The 19679-nt window shown below is 40.7% G+C and overlaps 1 protein-coding gene across 2 annotated transcripts in view; it reads left to right on the forward strand.

Annotated features, from left to right (window-relative positions):
• Positions 1-6790, forward strand: part of acss2l (acyl-CoA synthetase short chain family member 2 like) — a 28676-nt gene extending 21886 nt beyond the window's left edge. Inside the window, exons 11-18 of one of the 2 annotated variants that reach the window (XM_017722463.2) lie at positions 686-803; positions 1702-1758; positions 1948-2028; positions 2857-2965; positions 3205-3273; positions 4482-4658; positions 4755-4829; positions 5920-6790. In XM_017722463.2, coding sequence (XP_017577952.2) covers positions 686-803; positions 1702-1758; positions 1948-2028; positions 2857-2965; positions 3205-3273; positions 4482-4658; positions 4755-4829; positions 5920-6047 — 814 coding nt within the window. In that variant the 3' untranslated portion in view covers positions 6048-6790. Of the gene's footprint in view, positions 1-670; positions 804-1701; positions 1759-1947; positions 2029-2856; positions 2966-3204; positions 3274-4481; positions 4659-4754; positions 4830-5919 lie in introns of both variants that reach the window. The other variant, XM_017722462.2, reaches the window with a different exon arrangement.
• The last annotated feature ends 12889 nt before the right edge of the window (positions 6791-19679 follow it).

Below are 19679 nucleotides of genomic sequence, written 5' to 3' on the forward strand. Positions count from 1 at the left end.
GCTGTGATACAAATGCAGCAAACAAAGATCAGGTCAAAAATGCTGAGTAAGTTTTCCTTCTAGAGCATTTTGACAGGGAGGAATTTCCATGCCACCCCTTTTCCCCATAACACAACAAGAATATAGCAAAACAGAAAAGCCAAATACACTAACAATACAGTGACCACGATCTCCAGATGCAAATCCAGCATTCCACTGAAAACAGGCCACCCTTTATTTTAGACTTGAATATATGCCCTTGAAACAGAGAGCAGGTCAAAGTAATAGAAAGCAACTGGAATGTGTTTAGAGAGCATGCGGTTAGTTAGTGATTGCTTTTTCAGACAGGTTACAGGTTCTCACAAGTGGCACAATTTGATAGTAATCTGAAGTCTGTATAAACAGGTTTCTCTGATTCTTTTACTGTTAGACAGCTGTGGTCAAAGTCTTTCACAGTGCAATTTCTGCTGTAGGACTGAGTGGCACGACAGGGTTCATAGGGTTCGTTCACAAGCTCTGCTCAGCTAGAATCATGCAATTGTTGCTGCTACCGCCACCTACTGGAGAGAAAATGACACACACGTGAAGAATGATCAAGAGTGGAGAATGGATCATTCAGTTATGGCTACTTAGATGTTTTGCAGTGTCTGCAGTTGTCTGGTTGTTCAAAACCTTAGTCTCTCATTCTCAGATATGATCTGTCCAGTTTGCGGGTGCTGGGCACTGTGGGAGAGCCCATTAACCCAGAGGCCTGGATGTGGTATCATGATGCCGTAGGGCAGGGGAGGTGCCCTGTTGTTGATACCTTTTGGCAGACTGAGACGGTAAAGCACACACTAAGTGGGATCTAATGCATTGTTCACATTACAAACCGCACTGCTCAATTCAGATTTTTTGTAAAGCTGATATTTCTGCCTTGAACATCAGTGTTTCAGATTTAAGATCTCTGTTTATCATCAGCTATAAACAGTAAAATCTGATCTGGTCTACAGGGCCATACATTAAATATGTTTCCAATCTATTAGCACTTATAGCCATAAGCAAAAATGTGGATACCCTGGTCCAATTACATGTTTTGGTTTTTGATGAAAATAAGTTCAAACATTGTCTACTGAGAACACACTTCTGCACATTTTAGTACACAACTACTGTTTATTCACTGAATGTAACATATTAGAGGGGGAATAAATAAAAGTGTGTCCTTTGCAAACGTTATGGCACATTATATTTAATCCTTTTCCAGTATGTTACTTAGTAAATAAATACATATGCACAAAAAAATTTTATTTTTACCAGCAATGTCTAAATTTTTGCATATGGCAGTATGAACATTGGTCAAATTAGATCATGTTCACACTGCTCCGAAAATAAACATTTAGGGATTTGTGCCGTGTAATGTCAATGAATGATTGAAACTTCAGTCATTGGCCATTTTATCATAAACACATATAAATGTTTAGGTGCACTTTATAGGTTTACAGTTACTGATTGTAGCTTATCTGTTGCTGTAGTTTATTTACACTCTACCCCATTCATCAGTGGAAAGGGACCACCAATGAACACATATTGTACGAGTTTTAGATCAATCGCAACACAGCAGTGGCACCAATGTGATATCACTGCTGTGCTGAGAGTAATACTCAAATGTATACAAGAAACACCAGTACTAGTGAAATGTGCTTTTTATGTCTGGCTAGTAAACGTTCTGTGTTTTCTCTGTAGGGAGGTCATGTTCTGACTCCTCTGCCTGCTGCCACGCCGCTAAAGCCAGGCTCTGCAGTAAGTCTCTTCAAGCAGTTCTCTATCAACTGATAAAGTTGGTGAATGAATGAATGAATGAATGGATACGTGGCCTATTTAAAAAGCAGTCAATTTAGGCACTACTATAACATCAGTGTTATGAGTTGGTTTGGTAATGTTAATTTGAAGAGTGGAGTTGGGACTAAACAATAAATGTCTTTTATTTAGACTTTGCCGTTTTTTGGCGTGCTGCCCATCATCCTGAATGAGCATGGAGAGGAGCTGGAGGGGGAGGCAGAGGGCTACCTGGTGAGAGGAACAGAGCTTATACTGTTAGTGAGAACCATCCTTTGACGCTGATCTGAGAACAGCTCTGATACACCATTTAAAATAATAGATTGAGAACTCGGACGGGGGCAAGGTGGGGACATCAACGTGAATAGGCATACATTAACGTGTATGATGTTAAAAGTCACTGGAATATCTCGCTTATATAAGCGAGCGCTTATATAAGCTTCCCAGAAGTCTTTGTCAGAAGAAGTCTTTGTTTAAACACTAAAAACATTTACAATTTTCATTTTCACCTGAGATTTTCCATCCTTTCCTTTTCCATTAGAATTTAACAAGCTGTTTTTGTTTCTGTGCTTTTACAAATTTATGTAAATTAGTTATGCTATGATTGGCCCTGTATTGTGTCTGATTCAAAAAGAAGTTGAACTGCTGTAGGCTGAATAAGCAGATATATGTAAACATGCTGGTTTTCATGACAGCAGAAGATTAACTCAAAATATGCTGTTTTCTGAGGCTTAGTTTTCATGTATGGGCTGTACAGAACGGGAAGAACGGGGCGTGAAAATGTTTATATATTACATCAAATTTCATAAAAGCAAAAAAACAATGCATTCTAAGAGATGTTTTGGCTTGAGGTTTAAAAAGCTGGTGTAAATGTATTTATTCATAATAAGATCATTTACAACAAGATATTTAAAAACTAGAATTATAGTAGATCTAAAAATAAGCAGATTTTTTTTGTATATTTAATGACATTTTTACAACTTTAGTTTGAAGAAAACCAAGTATTATTTAAAGCCTGTAAAGAGAGGCAAAGGGCCTCAAGCTGTCTAAATTTAATTCCAGGTTTTCAAGAAGCCCTGGCCGGGTATCATGCGAGGCGTGTATGGAAATCAGGAATGTTTCGAGAACACCTACTTCAAAAAGTTCCCAGGGTTTTATGTGACAGGAGATGGTATGTTTTGAAACTTACACCAGTACCACAATATTTTACACTATACAACCACTGTCATTCAACAGTGTAGAGAAAATGGATATGTGTAGTATATAAAAGAGAACTCTTATATGCATTAGATTCCCTTTGATATAATCAGCCTGCCTTTTCAATATCACCCCTCAGATGTGTATATTCTTCACCGTTATGACCTTATGGTCTTGGCTCACGAGGCCTGTTCTCTGTCTTTGTGTCCTCAGGATGCAGGAGGGATAAGGATGGCTACTACTGGATCACAGGCAGGATAGATGACATGCTCAATGTCTCTGGTAAGGCCAGACCCAGTTGAACACTAATGCTGCCCCCTAGTGGCACCATCTAGAGGGTCTTAGATGTGCTGCAGACACATTTGGTTCAGTATATTCACCATTATCAAGTCAACAGATGCTACATCAGCAGCAGGTTTCTGCATAAATTTACAACAAATTTATGATGTGTACACAAATACTAAAAACGTAGATGACTGTAAAATGACTGACGACGTAGAATTAAGAGAATGACGTTATTATACAGTTAACGCTCAAAACCCTTCATATTGAAAAGTGGTGATCAATGGCTTCTTGTACCGAGTATTACATAAAAAGTCTAACCATAGCCTTGGGTTTTTATATTATTTATCTGTACATTGTATGCTATTGTTGTGTATATACACCAACCAACCACTTCATTAACCACTTCATACACCTACCTTGTGTTTATACTCATTGTCTATTTTATCACCTCTACTTACCGTAGTTACACTTCACAGAGCTACAATTAGAGACTGTAGTCCATCTGTTTCTCTACATACTTTGTTAGCCCCCTTTCACCCTGTGCTTCTGGGTCAGAATGCCCACAGAACCACCAAAGGGCAGGTACTATCTGGGTGGTGGATCATTCTCTGCACTGCTGTAACACTGATGTGGTGGTGGTGTTATAGTGTATAGTGCTGGTATTCACAACACATCAGTGCTGCTGGAGTTTTTACACTGTATCCACTCACTCTATTAGACACTCCTACCTTGCTGGTCCACCTTAGTAAAGTCAGAGACAGTAGCTCATCTGTTGCTGCGCAGTTTGTGTTGGTCTAGTCCTTCATCAGTGGTCACAGAATGCTGCCTACAGAACACTGTTGGCTGAATATTTTTGGATGGTGGACTATTCTCAAGTCCAGCAGTGACACTGAGGTGTTTAAAAACTCCAGCTCAGAATGATCCACCTGCGAAATAATACCTGCTCTCTGGTGGTTCTGTGGTGGTACTTCAGTGCTACTGACCACTGAAGAACAGGGTGAAAAGGGGCTAACACAGTATGCAAAGAAACAGAAGGACTACAGTCTCTAACTGTAGAACTACAAAGTGCACTTACATTGTGAGTGGAGCAGAAAATGGACAGTGAGTGTAGATACAAAGACGAGTATTTAATGACATGGCCAGTTGGCGAATCATTTAAAATGAACAGTAACAGTAGCATCCCATCCCTTCCACTCCTCTGTCAGGTCACTTGCTGAGCACAGCTGAGGTGGAGGCAGCGTTAACAGAACACTCGGCTGTTGCCGAGGCAGCAGTGGTCAGCCGTCCACACATAGTGAAGGGGGAGTGCCTCTACTGCTTTGTCACTCTGAAAGACTTCAGAGAGTTCAACCATTCACTAATGGATGAGCTCAAGAGGAAAGGTAAGAGGCTGTATAGAACAGAAGCTTGGGGTTCATTTAACTCTTTATGGTTTATGATGTTATTTAAATTCATTTGTTGCTGTTTTGTTTTGTCAGTGAGGGAGAAGATTGGCCCCATAGCCACTCCAGACTTCATCCAGAATGCCCCAGGCCTGCCCAAAACTCGCTCAGGTTTGAACCTCAGCTGAATCTGTCCTGGGGCCATCCTCATCTCTCTAGGCACAGGTTTCTAACCAAAGTCCTTAAGGACCACTTGCCCTGCACATTTTTGTGTTTTCATACATGCAACATACATACCTCACCTCAAGGCTTGGTCATTAGCTGTTAAGTTGAATCTGGTGTGTTGGGAGCAGGGAAAGCACTAAAATGTGCGGGGCAGGGGGATGAGAGTTGGGGACCACTGCTCTAAAGGATCAGTCATATTATTCTGAATTAAGAGAATTTCACCCATTTCATGTCACTCAGTACAAAAGACAATACAGTGTATGCACTGTCCACTTTATTAAAAACATCTAGCTTGTGCTACCACTCCCTCAAGCTGAAAATGGACCATCACCTGAAAATTGAGCACTGATAAAGGACTATTAGAAACAGCAGATGTACAGATGGGCTTCAGTCTCTAACTGTACATCAGCAAGGTGGAGCTTCAGTGTTCAGGGTTTCTAATAATGTGGCCAGTGAGTGGTATATAGTACAGCTAATTTAGAACAGGGCTTTTACTGTCCCGCCATGCACATGATTTATCAGTTAATTATCGATCCCTTAAAGGAATCCACTCAAAATGTACTTTTAGCTACGTTATCCTCGTAGTTCCAGCACAGAATTAAGAAGCACATGTTGGACATAAAACATCTTGAGCGATTAACTATGCCTGAGGAGAGAATTGTGTACATTTAAACTGTATAAATTAGTTCAAACCATTCTTGAACAAGTGCTAGATCAGGGGCGACACCAAACTGGGCGATGCTGCGGCCTTCCAGCTTCTCATTTTTTCTTTTTTTTTCCCACCGTTGCAACTTTTCATCAGTCAGGGTTGTGATGAAAAATCCAAAACAGGCTCCCTCCCTCACATAAAAATGAGGGTTTGTGGGGCTGCCAGCAGAATCTTCTCTCTACCTTTCTTAGAATCAAAATGCCCTTCAAGCTGGTGGTGGGAATTCTCCTGAGGGCAGGTGCAGAGGGAGCCTGGAATTGTAATGCAGAGCAGGACTGGAATCGCTCTCTCTTAGCATTTAGTCTCCTGTCTCCTCTCCCCCTGCAGGTAAGATCATGCGGCGTGTCCTGAGGCAGATCGCACGGAACGAGAAGGACCTGGGTGACCTCTCCACTCTGGCTGACCCCAAAGTCGTGGAAGTACTCCTGAGCCAAAGATGTGAAGCAGCAGCATAAGGGCTCTCTCCTGTCTGCTCTTCTTTATTCAACTCCCTGCTGCCTGGTCCTGGAACAACTTTAACCCACAGTGACTCAGCTGATCCCAGATCAGAGCCAGAAGGGACATTTTCTTTTGCTTAGGTCACCTTCACCTTTGACATAGGGACAATAATAAGGTGGCAAATTGGTGCAGATCATGAACCGTGCAGTGCAATATAAGCGTTCCAATGATGTCTCACGATTTCTTTGTCTTCAGATTGGGCTGCAGTCAGTTCCACTGAGCTTTCCACTGTCAATCACATTCATGTTGTGATAGTTCTGACATTCTTACTAATTATATGCCAGTATCATGTTTTGGTTATACTAAATTTGCATTTGTTGTCTCTTTTCATGTAAAATATGGCTACACTAAACTGTGACGCAAATTCAGTAAAACCATAATTTTAAATGAAAAAGAAATTGACGCAGGGCCAAATGTATACATTAACAGTTTTGTGTAATGCACAGTAGTTGGTTAATGCATTTGACATGATCCCGTTATTAATCATACTACAGAATGTGCATTTGCTAACATTTTAACAAATATCTAAAGGTTGTAATTAATCTGGCCCATAATTGCATGCCCTAGCAAAGTGGCATTCACTTTCTTTGATTTTAGCCTGTTTTTCATGCATATAATAAAGACTTTATTGATTGTATTCAACAGAGCTTTCATAATAAAGCTTGCCCTTTAGGGAATTTATTAAAAGCGCCTCAAGAGATTTCTATTGTGAATCTGGTTTATGGGGAGATTATGAACTAGAGTTTGCCATCAAAACTTCATGTAATCTAAAAGGCAAAACGTGAAACAGATCGAAAGACATGCAGTGTTGTGCAGAAGTCAGAGACCACGCGTCATGTATTACATTTCCAGACAAAACAGTCATTAAATGTGGTACAGGTGATACTTCTGAAGTTAAATATAAAATGATCCACTTGTAAATGAAAGGAGAAATTCAAGGGAAGATAAAGAAAAAAAAATGGGCTTCCAAAACTGGAGTTGCTTAAAAGATACAGAGAAAAAAAGGAATCCTGACAACTGTGCAAGACCTGGTAGACCAACAAAACCATCACAATCAAGTAAACAGTCCTTTTCATCTTTAGCAGACAGGAGAAAATCAAGCTCCACTTCAGACCTTCTGATCTGAAGGAGAAAAAAAAACAAACAAAAAAAAACTGACAGGTGTTTCGTCAATCCTTCCAGTGTGATTTCCTTCACAAGAAGATTTAACAGCATTTTACAATCATACAGTGAATTATTGCAGACAATGCTTTCAACTCATTTCCTTGTAAAGAACAGAAAAGCTGTCAACTAAATTTACTTACAATAGAAGCAAATGATTAGGTGCTGACACATCTGCCCATTGACTTGCACTTTGAGTTTGAAGGGTGTTTTTTTTTTTTTTTTCCATTTTAAACCAATTTCTGCAAGCTCTGCACGAACAGATGCCAAAAAGGCTGATCGCCTTCAATTCCCTTGTAGACATTTGTGTACAGTTACATAACATAATCTTTGGGGTTATTTAGTGCATCAGGTCTACAATCTAATGCTGAGGCAATATTTTGTCCAGAGTTACATACTGTTGCCTAATGTAACATTTGTTTCACATCTCTGCATTTTTATTATTTGCATTTGATCACTTGGCATCCATCCATCCATTTTCTAAGCCGCTTCTCCGTCAGGGTCGCGGGGGTGCTGGAGCCTATCCCAGCAGTCTTCGGCCCTGGACAGGTCGCCAGTCCATCACAGGGCAGACAGACAGACACAGACAGTCACTCACACACTCACACCTAGGGGCAGTTTAGCATGTCCAATTGGCCTGACTGCATGTCTTTGGACTGTGGGAGGAAACCGGAGAACCCGGAGGAAATCCACGCAGACACGGGGAGAACATGCAAACTGCACACAGAGAGGACCCCGGTCACCCGGCCGGGGAATCGAACCCAGGCCCTCCTTGCTGTGAGGTGACAGCGCTACCCACCACGCCACCGTGCCGCCCTATCACTTGCCATTACACCCAAACTTCACCCAAAGAGACACCAGCTGAAGGCATGTGATGTGATTACCATGAGAGTAAAAAATGACATTTCCAAAGATCAGCTATATTGCCTGTGGTCCTGAACCTGATACGTTTTGTGCTAAATACGTTACTCTTTATCTTTTTAGACATGATTTAAAAGTACAGAAGTAGTCTTTTAGTTCCACTGATGGTGTGATCAACCATTGTGACTTGAAGACATGCTTTGAGGTCAGAGGTGAGCACATGTTTCCAATTTTGGGAGTAAGAATTCCCAGTTGAGGGTGTGTTTTCTAAATTTTTTTGGAAAGAGGTGGAAAATTGAGTTATGAGTGGAATGCAGCATGAGTCTAATATTAAACAAATAACAAATTTAGCAGCTCAAACTGTAAGCCATTTACTATAAGAGGAGAACATGCTAGTTAGTCAGGTGCTGCCCATGTGTGTGTGTTTTAGATCAGCAACAGGGAACCAATGGGTAACGACTGTAGAAGTCACTCCTAGTGAGAACTGAAGGAAAATGAAAAGGTAAATGTTCAGTAAACAAAACACAATCAATAACATGACAATTCTCGTTATTGATCAGGCTTTCAAATAAAATGATATGAAGCTACAGCAGCGTTCACGCAACACACAGCAGCACAGGTAAAGCTGCAGAATGAACACAGCAAAGCTAAACAGTAAATATTTGAAAAAAGATTAAGGGGAGACCATATGTTCAGAGAAAGTACAGCACTTCACACACAAACACATCAATGTCTCAAAGAAAAGGAAAAAGTGAAACTATATTGTATTTAGACAAAAAATGAAAAGACGTTACTTTTTGCCACAAGGGGATGCACATTCATTTTTTCAAGATCCTGGTTACAGTCAAAGGTTTGGGTCCATCCTCTACAGAAAATAACTGTCTTTACATTTTAATCCACAATTACTGTTCATTTGCTGATTTTAACATATTGGGGGAAAAAAACAATGTGGCATGCGCAAAAAATTATGGCACTTTATATTTGTCAGTTTCAGCAAATAAATAGAAATTGAGCACTAGAGTTTGCAGAAAAATGCCATATTTGTGTTAACTTTTCACTTAGAAAATTCACAAAACAAATTTGTTCAGGGCTATTCAAACTTCTGCATATGACTGTAGGCCACTTGGAGTGAAAACCCATCACCATCAGCATAATCTTCTGCGTTCAAGCTAAGGACATTCTCTTAGTGCAAATGTCACAAAATCCTATTCTCACTTATTCAATTTGCAAAGACGGTCACAGACTGAGATGGGATTAAGCTTTAGAGTATGTGTATGTATCTGTGCATGTGGGTGCATCTTTAAACAGAGTTGATTTTGGAGAGACTAATTAAAATGATGGCAAAGAGCTTACATTTGCATTTAAAGTAAAACCATGCCATTAGATTAAAGAGATGCTCCATCTAGCCCACTTTGCTTTAGTGGGACATCCCGGTCAATTTGGCGGGTAGAAAACAGAAGGACTGGGCAACAAGATAAGCATGGAGACTCGTTCACGCAAATGAGATCAGCTAATTGCATTGCATCAGCTCAAAAGTCAACCAGGGAATCCAGCTAGAGCTTTGAATAAGAGGGCTGAACCTAAGATGTATTAGTGAATGGGTCCCTACAAGCTCAGAACAAAACAATAAAAGTAGAGAACGTTTGTCTGAAGACCAAAGACAGTTTTACAACACAAAAAGGAAAAGACTAGAGAAGACAATTTATTTCATTCTCAAAGGCACCAAGCATATATACTAGGCTGAATAGTAACATGAGCGATACAAAGCTGGCAATAAAGTTACTGCTGTATTTTATGTTCATACTAAGAAATATGTGAGGATTTGGCATTCAATTCAGACAGAGTGAGAGACAGGCAGACAGAGTGAGTGAATCTTCAAATGGTGAATGGAACAGTAACACAATACCCTTGCTGACCACTTTCAGAAGCATCTACCTTGTAGCACCAAATAAAGATCACACCTGTTGATGCACAGTTTGTGTCCTCTAACCATTCATCAATCATCAGTTTTGGGGTATATTTTAGTTATGCACTAAAATTTGTGACATATCATGGCCAACGTTTTCACTCTTGATCTTCTGCCACTCAAACTGTTTGAACATGTCTGTGCTGGCCAACGCAGCAAAGCATAGGAAGCCAATGGTGCTTCTCATATTCATTGCCATTACATCATTTATATAGTCCTGCATCGACACTTTGTGTAGGCCTATTTAATCTATGGATAAACTGACCAATGATTATTGAGGTAGAGGGTAGATGACAAACTGTGCATCAACAGATGTAATAAAGGCTGCAATGCACATAAAGTGACCAGTATGTAGATGTACAAGGGAGAGGTTTCTACCTTATTCAGATGTCGCAGAGGCCTCCTTTAAAAAAAAAAAAAAAAAACAACACACAACAATTCCACATTTCAACAAATTCCTTCACTCCACAGCAAATATGGGCTGATGGCATGACAGCCTAGTATGACACTGCAAGGTTTTTCAACATGAACATCTGAAATCAGCATGTATTTTACATATCAAATTGAGCTAGACCAAATTAATCTACTAAAAACTGGTTTGGTGTGAAATTATTTCATGCAGAGAATTTTGCTGACTCTTGATTTCTGATGAAGGGAACCAGGAGTTGTGATGTCTACAATACATAGCCATTTTATTTACTATCCTATCCCCTTATTGACTATTACTATAATGCTAAAAAAATGGTACAGCCAAAAATGTTTTTTTTTTGCACTATTTTACCTTTTTACACTCTGAATGTATATCTCCACCATGAATGAATTTTAAAAAATGGGTTAAAACCTTATGTCAAATCTGTCATAAAACAATGTACCAGGTATCTGAGCTATTTATAGCTATTTCACGTAATAACCTTCTCATGATGTAGCTTTTAGAGGCATGACTTCAGACGTCTGGTTCCTTCCTAACTCAGCTAGTGTCTCTAGAATAGAGCATTTCACACCAAAACCTTCCCAATGACTTTGTTTGCATCTTAGTGGTGTAATGATGCAGGGATTTTGTCAGTGGAATCTCTATTTTCCAACTTGGCTGTCATGTGACTTGGCTGATATAAAACAAAACACAGTTGTAGAAAAAATGCTGGAAATTTTTTACCCACTCCCACCTATCTACCTATCTCCTCTGCAAATTGCACTACCTACACACTCGACGCAATTCCCTCAAAATTACTCAAAGAAGTACTGCCAGTTACTATAAACCCTCTTTTAACTATAGTAAACTTGTCCCTTAGTCTGGGCCATGTACCCAAAGCTTTTAAACTAGCAGTTATCAAACCCCTGATCAAGAAACCAAATCTTCATGTTAGCGTATTGTCTAATTACAGGCCTATTTCTAACTTGCCATTTATCCAAGATCTTAGAAAAAGCTGTGGCCCAACAACTTAGTTCATATCTAAAGAAGAACCATATATATGAAAAATTCCAATCTGGATCACATCACAGCACTGAGACTCTAGTTAAGATAAGTAATGATCTTCTTCTTGCCTCTGATCAAGGCTACGGATCCCCGCTAGTGCTACTTGACCTCAGCACAGCTTTCGATACAATAGACCACAATATTCTCCTAGAAAGGTTAGAATACACGGTTGGAATCACAGGGACAGCCCTATCATGGTTCCAGTCTTACCTAACAGAACGTTATCAGTTCATCAGTGTAAACAATTTATCTTCCAATTATTCAAAAGTAAGATTTGGAATTCCGCAAGGCTCTATTTTAGGACCATTATTATTTACGCTATACATGTTACCATTAGGCACAGTTATAAGTAACCATGGCATTAACTTTCATTGTTATGCAGACGATACGCAACTGTACATATCAGCCAAACCTGATGACAAATACAGATTAAAGATAATAGAGGACCGTGTAAAAGACGTGAAATGCTGGATGTTACGGAACTTCCTCCTACTAAACAATAACAAAACAGAGGTTCTCCTTCTGGGTCCAAAATTGGCAAAGAAATAAATGACCAGATTTAATTTTAAATCTCGCTGACTTTCCAGTTACACTGGCTCAGCAGCAAAAAATCTTGGTGTCATATTTAATTCAGATTTATCATTCGATCAACACACAGGCAGCATCACTAGGACAGCTTTTCTACATTTCTGCAACCCTGCCAAGATAAGAAATGCCCTATCCCTGCGTGATGCAGAAACACTAGTACATGCCTTTATTACTTCTAGGCTAGACTACTGTAATGCACTACTGTCAGGATGTACGAGCAGGAATCTAAGCAAACTTCAACTAGTCCAAAATGCTGCAGCCAGGGTCCTCACTTAAAATTAAAATCACTAGAAAATTTGATCATATCAGCCCAGTGCTAGCATCACTTCATTGGCTGCCTGTTAAATTCCATATTGATTATAAAATTCTTTTATTGACATATAAAGCCATACATGGGCTCGCTCCTGAGTACCTGCAAGATCTTATTTCCTATTACGAGCCATCATGACTACTCAGATCCCAGAGTGCTGGCTTATTAATAGTTCCTAGAATTCATAAGGCTGCAGCTGGGGGAAGAGCTTTTTCCTTCAAAGACCCCAAACTCTGGAATGATCTTCCAGAAAATGTTCGGGACTCAGACACAGTTTCAATCTTTAAAACTAGGAACTGAAAACTCACTTGTTCAGTTTAGCTTTTAGTAGGTAATGTGTCCAGGGGTCCATGGACACAGGGAATTATAGTAAACTGAGACGCTGGTGCTGTCGTCCCGCTGCTCGCACACAGTCACTCAGGTTTGTGGACGGTGGAGCGGAGGGATGCCAAAATGTTTCAGAGTGCTCTCGTGTCTGTGTGTCCTTCTGGTTCTCTCCTTTTAGCTAAGCTGTCCTAGTCAGATCTGCCAGAGTCATTAGCCACACTCTGGAAATGTTCACATTCCCTGTTTTATGTACAAAAAGAAAGAATAAAAACTAATTCCCTCGCCCTGCCTCCGCCTCTTCTTCCTCAGCTCTGAGGGAGTTTTTCTTTGCCACTGTCGCCCCTGGCTTGCTCTTATGGAATTCTGTGAAGCTGCTTTGTGACAATATCCATTGTAAAGCGCTATACATATAAAATATCAAATCAAAAATCAAATTTATATGAGTGCTAACCTAATGATAATGCAGGAACTTGACTTTCTTTTTCACATCAGCTTTATTGTGTTAATCATACCCTTTATTACACATTAAATTTTTCTCCTTCTTCCATTCATTCTTATATGACTGGGCTGGGTGGAGGCCCCTGAGTAAGATGTCATTTTGGGTCCCTAAATGATCAGAAATGAGAGAGAAACAAGCAAGACTGCATCCAGACATTTATCCTTGTGGCTATTGTTCTCCTGACTCTTTGGGTTTAGAGTGTATACCCTGCCCCTGGCTCGGCCTGACTGATGCCATGTGTGCTGTTAAAGAAATGTTCTTTTCCAGCCCCACTCTGCGTAATGTTATTTCAGCGTCAGAGAATGTGTGTGCTGTGGGGAAAATGTCAGCCCACTGTGCTGGTTTCCATACACACCACTGCCTTATGAGATGTTTCATCTTTCCTGTGTGACACAATAGCAGAGTCTTATTTTAGCAAAGAAAAACATCAGACAGGCAGCTTTTTAGAGGTTACCTTGGTGTTTTTAAGCACACATATATGCACGCCTCCAGATGGACCCGGCCCAAGTGACTCATTACTGGAAAGTTTGACTCTCAGTAGAGAGACAAAGTGGATTTTATAGAAAAGCAACAAGTTTTGGAGCTCTAGAGGCAGAAATGGCACCATTCCAGTCTAAATTTCCTCCATGTGCATGAAAATCTGGCCTTTTTTGTGACGTTGGCATGACAACATACATCTCAGTGCATGTGGCTGCATTATGTTGCCTACAAGAGAAGCTCTTTCACCATGTGTGTATGTTTTACTGCAACATGAGCAACCGGTTCCAAAAGCCTGAGCGTAAAAATCAAGCATGTTCCTCTACTACAGCATCTCTTATGATGTACATTTTAGGAAATCTTCAGACAGCAGTGTCAGGTTTCAGACAATAGACAAAATGACTATTCCTCAGTGCAAACAGCTTCAGGTTTGGGGAAAAAAACAATGCCATGTCTCAGCTCTTTTACAAAGGAACTGGATAAAACAGCCTCATATTAAACAACTTTGGACAAAATGGCCTCAGACAAAACTGTATTAGGCGAAAGTGCCTTGGATATAACAGCTTCACGCAATTTGGTCTTGAACAAAACAGGCTCAGACAAATCAGCCTCAGCTGAAACAGCCTCAGGAAGGACATCTTTAGGTGGAACAGCCTTGGACAAAACAGCCTCAGGTGAAACATCCCCACTACCATGATCCAAAGGAGGTCTTTAGTTAACACGGCACTGGCCTTGGGCTTCATCCAGGCATCCTACCACACCTGCTGGGGTGGGTTTTTCTTTGTGGTAAAGATGGATGACAGCCTTAGACCCTGCATTGATTACAGGGGCCTCAATCAAATTACCAACAAAGACCACTACCCCTTGCTATTAATGACCTCAGTATTCAAGGCACTGCAAAAGGCCTATGAATACCCCCCAGTTTTCCAGAACTTCATTAATGAGGTACTGCATGAGGCTCTGAACCACTACATGTTCATCTACCTTGACAACATTCTCATTTACAGCCATTAAGTAGATGAACATTTGGTTTATGTCTGGCCACATCTCATTTCCTTCTGCTCCACAGAAAGCTTTCTGGGATTCACTAATTTCTTTCGCTGGTTCATCCAGAACTTCAGTACATTGGCTGCCCCACTGATGGCCCTCACAAAAAAGAGCTTGAAAAGCTCCTGTGGTGAAACTGGCACTGGAGGGGTGGAGGCACTGACTGGAGGGCACTAAGCATCCCTTTCTGGTCTAGAAGGATCACAAGAACACAAGGCCTACATTCAACTGGCCAGGCCAAGTTTTTTGGTCAATTTGATTTTGTGCTATTGTATCAGCCAATGCATGCTTCAGACAGTGAGATGTGCCACCCACTGACCAGAGTCCATTATTCCTCAGATTGTTGCCCCATTGCACTGGGGGCAGGGGACCGCCATTCAGGGGGCACTTTGAACTAATCCAGATCCAGAGGGAGAACCCTAGTTCGGCAGTCTGTTCTGTCATCCTTCTAAACTTAAGTTCACAAGTGTGGGCACACATCCCATTTTATGTGCCATCAGGGGGTAACTTACACACTCAAGATGCTTCTGGTGGCCTAGGATGGAGGAGATGCTTCTGGTGGCCTAGGATGAAGAAGGATGCAAGTGCCTATGTAGTGGCTTGCCAGGTATGTGCACAGAAAAAGAAGCCTGGAAGACAACCTGCAGACTTGCTTCATCCCCTTCCCATACTATCTTCAACCTGGTCCTACATCTCCCTGGATTTCATCACTCGAACACAGGCAACCTGGTGATTTCTCTCTTTTTTTCATGCTCTCGAGCTTCTACTGCTCTGCACTCGAGTCCACCTGTGTCTTATGGGTGGCATGTCTCCTTAGATCACAGGATTTCCAACATGAGGCTCGCAACTATGATCCTCGGGTGGGACTCTCAGCCACCATATCTTGGCTCTTGTACAAAGGAACTGAACAAAACAGATGCATACAAAAAGGAATTAGGCTAAAAAGCCTTCGGCAAAAAAGCCTTTAACAAAATAGTGTTAGATAAAACAGCCTCAGGAGAAATGGCCTTAAATGAAAAAGCCTCTGACCAAGCAGCCTCAGACAAAACAGCCTTGGACCAAAGAGCCTTAGGTGAAACACTCCTGACAAAATGGCTTTGGATAAAGAGGATTTGTACAAAATGGGCTCAGGCGAAATGGCTTGAGACAACAGCATTGGACAAAACAGCCTCAGACAAAATGGCATGAGAAAAAGGCCTAAAGAGCCAAAGCTTCTGACAAACGTCACTGGACAAAATTGCCTCAAGTGAAATGGCCTCAGAAAAAAGTGTGACAATTTTTTTCTTCCTCACACAATTGATTATTACAATTACAATTTCATAGTCAAATTAAAGATAGTGTACTACAATTACAAATTTTACTGAACTGTGATATTAAGTTCTTTTAATTGACAACACTAAGCTTAATCACTCAGATCTCTATTCTCAGACCTTTAAGAAACTAATGGAATAAGATTTTTTTCCATGTCATTTTGGAGCATTTTTTATTGATCTACTGTATTCTATTCAACACATTGTAAAGGACATTTGGCAATGCTGTAAAAAAATAACAAAAATAGCCATACAAGATTTTGCCCCAAAAGCGATGATGTACTACATGAGCATGGCAGGTCCTACCTAAATTACTAAGCTTTGCAGCACGTCATATTTACCATAATTGTAAAATAGGAACAAAACTGAATAAAGTGACACATTTTGGTAACCTTCGGCATGTAGAGATGTCCCTGGGGAAGGCAGCACATGCGTGTGTAGTCTTGTCCACACTACAGCAGTTAAACCCACCTGTCTACAATGCTGCATTATTCATTAAAGCATCAAGCATAAAAAAAAGACACCTTTACTGCAGAGTCTGCACTTAAATCAAACAGGAATGTTGAGGTCAATCTAATTTCTTTCTGCTAGTATTGGACAAAATGCTGTGATTGATGAAGCCTCTAGTGGACACTTAAATAAGTCAAACTTCTGTTCAGATTTTCCTGGAGGATGAGATTAGGTCATGGCCTAATTCACTTTACAATATCAGCTGCACATCATGTGCCATCAGGCTATTAAATTTTCATCTTACGATCCCAGCGGTCTTAATTTTGGTCTTGAATTATGTGGTAATTTCCAAGAGTGGCTTTGGTAGCAGCCTGTTTGAGTTAAAGGGAGTGCAGTGCGAACAGTGGCAGAATGTGTGTGCGGGTGAGGGAGGTGTGGAGCCGGTGCAGAGGACTGTGATGCCTTCGTGCCATTAATGGAGAGACAGCTGGTGTACTCTGCAATGTCAGCAGCTCCTCTAAAGCAGCAGGCAGGAAACACAAAGAGTATGGATAGTAACTGGGAAGTGGATCGTTCTCAGCGCAGCACTGGTTAAAGAGCACTGCTCACAGGACACTGCTGCCTGGACAGAGCCGTATATAGTTAGTGTTGTGTATTTAGTGGGTATTATTTATGCTAAACGTAGCACTCAGTGTCAGCCAGGTAATCGCTGACAAAGCCCAAAGCTTTGTGCTTCATAGGTGCGCAATGAACAGATGAGGCTAAAGTCATTGCGACAGTCATGGCAAAGTATCATGATTTCTTCGCTACCGTGTTTCAACATTTCTGAGAGGGCTGCGACAAATGGAGCAAACTGTATGTACTCTGCAGATCCTCTAAAAGGCAAAAGCGAGTGAGCGGCCAATACGAGGAACTCACCGCTTTCAGGAAACTTTTGACACCTTCCTCAGCTAGGTGATCGCTTTGAAAAAATGGCAAAGCCTCCCCGTTGAGGAATCGAACCCCGGTCTTCCGCATGACAGGCCACTATGCTAACGAGGAAGATGCCGTTGCAGGACATGCGCAGTGAGAAAATGAAACCAAGCAATGGAACAATGCAGCCCTCTGGCCGGTCCTCCTGTACAATACGTCATGCAAGCCTGCATAAGGCTCTCCTGTCCCAATTCAGAAGCGTCTCCAGCTTGGATAGTGAAGTTGCGTCGGTGCACCCCCCTCCCAAAACAACGGCACTTCTTGTAAGATGCTCCCGTATCATGACCGAAAAACAGCTGCACCATGAATTTAGACTTTGGGGCAGTCGTGGGCTGGAGGTTAGGGATCTGGCCCTGTGACCAGAAGGTTGCCGGTTCGATCCCCAGGGCCGACAATCCATGACTGAGCTGTCCTTGAGCAAGACACCTAACCCCCAACTGCTCCCTGGGCGCCGTGGATAGGGCTGCCCACTGCTCTGGGCAAGTGTGTGCTCACTGCCCCCAGGTGTGTGTGTTCACTAGTGTGTATGCGGTGTTTCACTTCACAGATGGGTTAAATGCGGAGGTGGAATTTCCCCGGTTGTGGGATCAAAAAAGTATCACTTAATTCTGCCCGGTTTCGAACCGGGGACCTTTTGCGTGTTAGGCGAACGTGATGACCGCTACACTACAGGGTATAACTATATTTGTAGGTACTACTGTTCAAAAGTTTGGAATCATTTGTTGCAACAATCCTAGTTTTACATACAAATTAATTCTATATTTATATAATACCATAAACTTTTACAAGCTATAAACTAGATGTCATAAGGTAATTTTAGATGTTTTAATAAATATTTCAAGACAATACAAACTAAATAAATATTAGACAGTACTTATCTATTCACAGACCTTTTTTCACCTTATCTGCCTTGAGTTATCATGACTTTGAAATTTAAGGTATCCGGGATATTAGTTTTTATCAGTTTTGCATCGTGACTGTTGGGAGCTAATATTTTTTGGGCGTTCTAGATTACACAGTAATATTTGAAGCTTGTAAAAGACAATAAACCTCTGGGGTCCACAAACTCAACTAAACTCATCAAATTTGATATTGTTACGATAATAATTCTCTATCGTTATGATAATATACTGCAGAAATACGGTTCAAACATTCTGAATCTGTAGAGTCGCCCTTTGCATTCCATCTTATCATCCGTTACTCACATCCAGAGTTATGAGGCTACAAAGAGGGGCTGAAAGACACTCAGGAAATCACTACAGACTGACCCACCACCCCAGAAAACCCTAAACTCTTCATTCAGTCCACATCGGAGACACGTGAAATGTCATGCATACCTGTTAAATGCAAGTGCCTTCAAAGGTGAATTTAAAAAAGATACGCAAAAATCGAGAAAATGCCCCAGAGGGTAACATATTTTAGCTTATAGCAGTTTCACAGAGATTTTAGTAAGAGTCCTTTAGCAAAGAGCTGCTGCCATTGTTTTCCATTGCTAACATCTGAACGAAATGCACTGGTCAGACTAGCACTCACATTCTCACTCAGTGACATCTGTAGAAGTTCGTGCTCATAACACAGCTTTATTTAGAACTTGAACCAACCTAACCAATGGGAGAGCTCACGTGGCTGTATCTAGTAACTACAGAGGAGGAAAATCCCCACTAGAAAATTTTCGCTTGGGAATATAACCCTTTTGTTTCCTTACTAATGAATATGACTATTACTATAATAAATACATAGTTTAAATGCAACATTCAAATTGATTTTTAGCAACTGTTTCAAATGTAACAAAACCATGTTTCTCCATTTTTTTTCAATTTTTATTTTTCTACATTTCTACATACATTTAAACACAGCAAATTCCCTTCACATTGCATGAACAATTCATGACTGATGAATGGACCAATAGAAATGGTGCAAAGTCACTTGGAATAAAATCTCTTTACATTAGTCCACTTTAAAAGTTAATGGCCTTCTCTTGTAAAGTTATCATTTTGGAGACAGATGGTGTTTTTGGGCAGTGACAATATGATAATCATTTTTATTCATGTACATGCAACCAAATTGCATTTATATTCACTAAACTGAACTCAGAGACAGTGATTGTGAATAATCAATTCATTGATTTGCCCCTCAGCTCCTTGTGT

The sequence above is a fragment of the Pygocentrus nattereri genome, chromosome 19 (genome assembly GCF_015220715.1).
Source record: "Pygocentrus nattereri isolate fPygNat1 chromosome 19, fPygNat1.pri, whole genome shotgun sequence".
Taxonomy (NCBI): domain Eukaryota; kingdom Metazoa; phylum Chordata; class Actinopteri; order Characiformes; family Serrasalmidae; genus Pygocentrus; species Pygocentrus nattereri.